The sequence below is a fragment of the Nansenia antarctica genome, assembly GCF_963989245.1.
Source record: "Nansenia antarctica genome assembly, chromosome: 6".
Lineage (NCBI taxonomy): Eukaryota > Metazoa > Chordata > Actinopteri > Argentiniformes > Microstomatidae > Nansenia > Nansenia antarctica.
Window position 1 is genome coordinate 50,844,307 of NC_137676.1, and position 5,000 is coordinate 50,849,306.

The 5,000-nt window shown below is 46.2% G+C and overlaps 1 protein-coding gene across 1 annotated transcript in view; it reads right to left on the reverse strand.

Annotated features, from left to right (window-relative positions):
* Positions 1-5,000, reverse strand: part of cacna1db (calcium channel, voltage-dependent, L type, alpha 1D subunit, b) — a gene marked incomplete at its 3' end in the record, with an annotated part of 69,461 nt that overhangs the window by 38,799 nt on the left and 25,662 nt on the right. Inside the window, exons 5-7 of the mRNA XM_080534618.1 lie at positions 3,554-3,706; positions 2,640-2,836; positions 1-74 (exon numbers count right to left, since the gene is read on the reverse strand). The exon at positions 1-74 is cut by the window's left edge and continues 30 nt beyond it. Of these exons, the coding sequence (XP_080390744.1) occupies positions 1-74; positions 2,640-2,836; positions 3,554-3,706 (424 nt within the window). The remainder of the gene's footprint in view (positions 75-2,639; positions 2,837-3,553; positions 3,707-5,000) is intronic.

The window sequence follows — 5,000 nt, forward strand, 5'->3', positions numbered from 1 at the left end:
ACAAAGAAGGATCCGAAAATAACCAGACTGACAAAGTAGACCCAGGGCAGCTCAAAGCCCATGGCATCATTCATCTGTTGACAGAAAGAGAGACCGGTTATAGAGAGCATATATATAGGTAGAGAGATATGGAGCAGATAGACATTTGTCCCTGGATGTTATCCATCAACAAAATGAACATTACTGTTATTTCAAACGGTCATTTTCGGCCTCTGAGGGCACTTCACAGTCAGACCAAAGGGGGCACTGTAGGAAATGCAGATGTGTGAGTGGCAGGGAGAGATAGACTATAGATGGGAGCGGGGCAACTAGATTTTCATCTTCTCTCTCTTCCTTCCTCCTCTCTCTCTCTTTCTCTCTCTCTGTCCAGCACCACTCCATCTCCTTCATGCCTGTTGAGTGGCTCCATCTCTCCCCCACTCCCATTGTTACCTTCAACCCTTTCTCTAATGCCTGGGTCGCCATAGTAACGGATACATGAACAAGGGACGGAAGGAGGCCAGTAGGAAAAGAAAGAAGAGAAAGGGAGAGAGAGAGAGCTCATTAATGGCAGAGAGAGAAAGGAAATAAAGGAGGGGATGAAGTTAAGAGGGTGAGGGCAGGGAGAGGTGGGAGAGCAGAGAGGTGGGAGAGGGGAGAGGAGGAGAGGAGGAGAGGGGCGAGGAGAGAGGTGGGAGAGGGGAGAGGGGGAGTTTGTTTGTGTAGCATCACATGTTGAAGAGGTAGGTAGGACTAGGGTGGAGTTAACACAGTTTGTTAGAGATGAAGCTACGTTATCATCATACTGGGCTTTACACACTACAGGGTCGATCCGAACCATAGTGTGCTGGCCTTTTCACAGCACCCAAACCCTTTCAGCACTGTTTCAGCAACTATGGATGTGTAAGCGGACGAGCCCAGTACAGCCCAGCTCGGTTCAGCTTGGTTCGGCCCTGTAGTGTGAATTGTGGGAATTTGGAAAGCTGTTGATCATCATCAGAACACTTAAGTACCCAAGTATGTATACACATGAGTATATTCCACATATTCATACATATCCCATAAATCATACTCTTATATTCTGAAACATGCATATTTCATATTCATATTTACCCATAGTTATCAGTGTACATCTCCAATTATGCATATCTATCCCTTTTTTTTATGTGTCAGTAGTTTGCTATCTATCTCATATCTGTATGACTCATTGGGGTCATGTAAGGTCATGTGGAAAGTACCTAGGGTAATGCTGGGACAAGAGATATGAAGAACTGAGGGAATGAGTTCAGGGGCACAGCAGCTGGTCCTTACATCTGAGTGAGTAAGGTCATCAGCGTCTCAAGAGAAATACAGGCCTGCCGTTGGCTAGCGCATACAGAAGGCGCCTGCAAATCCACATGACCCCCGCAGCTCAGTAAGCCATCCATGAAGGGATTACAGGCATGTCATATGTACACTCACTAGTGTTAACGGATAATCAATGTATTCTCTCGACTAATAGTTCACACAGTACCAAAACAAACATGGAAAGGTCTGAGAAAGGAGAAAGAGTGCAACAGTAAGCCCCGCGGTGGCGCAGCGGTCTAAGCATCAGCCTCTGGTGCAAGCTGCCCACCGGGGACTGGGATCGAATCCCGGTCTCGCCAGACCCGGATATGGCCGGGGCCCACAGGGAGCGGCATATTGAGCGGCCGCTCCCAAGGGGGGTATAGGACTATTTCCGGACAAGGATCCGTCGCGCAACACCGCCCCCGGGGTGCCGGAATAACGGTGTCGGGCTCGAGGAGCCAGACAGCTAGTCTGCCTGGCTTTCTCCTCTGGGCTGCCGGCCACGGGGTCGTGCGGCGGATCCTACGCAATAGGCAGGGGATAATTGGATACTAGGTTGGGTGCAATTGGATACTAAATTGGGTGAAAAAGGGATAAAATCAGAAAAAAAAGACAAAAAAAAAAGAAAAAGAAAAAAAAGAGTGCAACAGTGGAAACCAGTAATCTTGACTTAAATGCCTAGAAATCTGGAAGATATTAAGACCCCCCCAACCCAGCACTCTCCCTATGTCTGATGTTACTGTGATTCCAACAATTAGATTTCACTTTTCACCCAATAATTCTATTCCATTAGGAAAATAGGCTCAAGCTCTCCCAATGCCGCTTTTCGTCTGATCTAACATTCATGTGGTCCATTGGGAGGGCTTGGAATCAGCAGGGACCACTAACATTGTCTTGCAGACCAGGAGTTCCCCCTTGGGGGAATCCAGGGTTTAGAGTAAATGTATTGTACAGTAGATGTTTGGGTCTTTTTGGTCAGAAAGAGGCTTAGGTGGCCTGGGGTTGTCCAGTGGTCTAGCACCATGGCCTGCAATGCACACATATGCCCATGTCGGTGTGGGTTTGAATCCGGCCCATGCCCTGCTGACATACCTTCTGTACCTTCACTTCTTTTGTGTGAATACAAATGTGAACAGGATTGAATAAGTGAAAGACATTGGAGTGGGAGCTAGAGAGAGAGAGGGAGAGGGAGAGAGAGAGAAGGAAGAGAGAGAGAGAAAGAGAGAGGGAGAGAAAGAGAGAGGGAAGGAAGAGAGAGAGAAAGAGATAGAGAGAAAGAGAGAGAGAGAGAGAGAGAGAGAGAGAGAGAGAGAGAGAGGTCTGGTCGTTACCCAGTAGAGAACGTCAGTCCAGCCCTCCATGGTGATGCACTGGAACACAGTGAGCATGGCAAACAGGAAGTTGTCAAAGTTGGTGATGCCACCGTTGGGTCCGTGCCAGCCCTCCCTGCAGACTGTCCCATTAGTCAGACACTGGCGCCCGTGGCCCGACACCGCACACGGGGTGGGCTCCTCCTCTGCCAGGGCGACTCCTGGAGGGCAGCACACACACACACACACACACACACACACACACACACAAACACATACACATACATGATACCCTCAGATTGAAGTGATTTAGGTGAGGCTGGATACTATTAATTTCCATTCAGGAACGACAAGCTCAGTATGTGTGTGTGTGTATGTGTGTGTGTGTGTGTGTGTGTGTGTGTGTGTGTGTGTGTGTGTGTGTGTGTGTGTGTTTGCGTGTGTATGCGTGTGTAATCGGGGGCATGCTCGTTAACAGGCATTTGTTAGCAGTGTTGGATTGCTGCATGTTTGTGCCTGAGGGCCATCAGCACTAATTGATAGAGAGGACGTGACTCTGGACAGATCACAAAGACACAGACGTCACTGTACTGTCATGGATTAAATACCATAATATGTCATTTCTACATCATTCATTGATAAAGCGTGTTGTGTTGCATCCGTGTATGAAATGTGCTCTGTAAATAAAGTTTGATCTATGGCACCTTAGCCGTGTTTTTTTTAATGTTATTATACACCAGGGGAGGCTGGTGGAAGTAGAAAATGGAGGATGGCCTTGTGTTGTATTGTATTGTATTCTGTTGAGTTAAATCAATGCAGGTTTAGAAGCGACACATTCATATTGATTCAGGTTGGGTTCACATTAAGGCCCTTAAAGCCACAATCTGAGATTTGCTTTGACACTATCCTATGGTAGCGATCAGCAGGTGTGTTACCTGAGCCAGTGAGGTAGCAGGTGGCGTGCATTTTGCCGATGAAGAGCTCCAGTCCGATGATGGCGTAGATGATAATGACGAACAGGACAAGCAGAGCGATGTGGAGGAGAGGAACCATGGCTTTGATGATGGAGTTCAACACTACCTGTAAACCTGATGGAAGGATACAGATACACACACACACACACACACAGGCACGCAAACGCACATGCATGCAAACATGCGCACACACACACACACACACACACACATGCACACACACACACACACACACACACACACACACACACAAATGCACGCACACACACAGGGGGTCAGACACACACTTAGTGGGAAGTAGAGATACTCTTCAGCAAAGGCATCAAACCACTCTGAGAGGAAAGCTAGAGTCATTGACTACCATCAGCTTGTGTCTGCTCATACAGTACCATTCAAAAGTTTGGACACACTTTCCCATTCAATTGAATAGTATATAAAGTTAGGTCCATATATATTTGGACTCTGACAGAATTGTTGTTATTTTAGCTGTTTACCAAAACATATTCAAGTTACAGTTATATAATGACTATGGGCTTAAAGTGCAGACGACTCTCAGCTTCAATTTGAGGGTATTCACATCCAAATTGGGATGGGTTTAGATGGACAGATGTTATGTCTTTATCAGTTAAGCAGGTAAAACGCCTGAGTGGCAAAAGTGTGGCATTTGCCTTTGGAAGCTGTTGCTGTGAATGCACAACACGTGGTCAAAGGATCTCTCAATGCAAGTGAAACAGGCCATACTTAGGCTTCAAAAACAAACAAAAGAATCCATCAGAGAGATAGCGGGAACATTAGGCCAAAATCAACAGTGTGGTACATTCTGAGAAAAAAAGAACGCACTGGTGAGCTCGGCACCACAAAAAGGTCTAGAGGTCCATGGAAGACAACAATGGTGGATGATCGCAGGATCCTTTACAGTACATGTTAAAGAAAAACCCTCTCCCCCATCCAGCCAAGTGAAGAACAGTCTCCAGGAGGTAGGCATATCATTATCCAAGTCTACCATAAAGAGAAGACTTCACAAGAGCCAATACAGAGGGTTCACCACAAGGTGCAAACCATTCATAAGCCTCAAGAATATTTGTAAGTTATTTAAGTTAGTTTTTCTTTATTGGACAGATATAGTGAAGACAGACAGAAAAGTAAGGAGAAGAAGGGAGAGCGGGCATGTCAGCAGGGCATGGGACAGATTTAAACCCATGCATATATAGACATAGGCATATATGTGCACTGTAGACCGCCGTGCTAGACCACTGGACCAGCCTCAAGAATATTAAGGCCAGATTAGACAAAAAATTAACAAGATTCTGTTAATTTGTCCAATTACATTTGAGCCCCTGAAAATAGGGGACTGGGTATAAAAATGGTTACAATTCCTAAACGTTTCATACAGCATTTTTGTTCCACC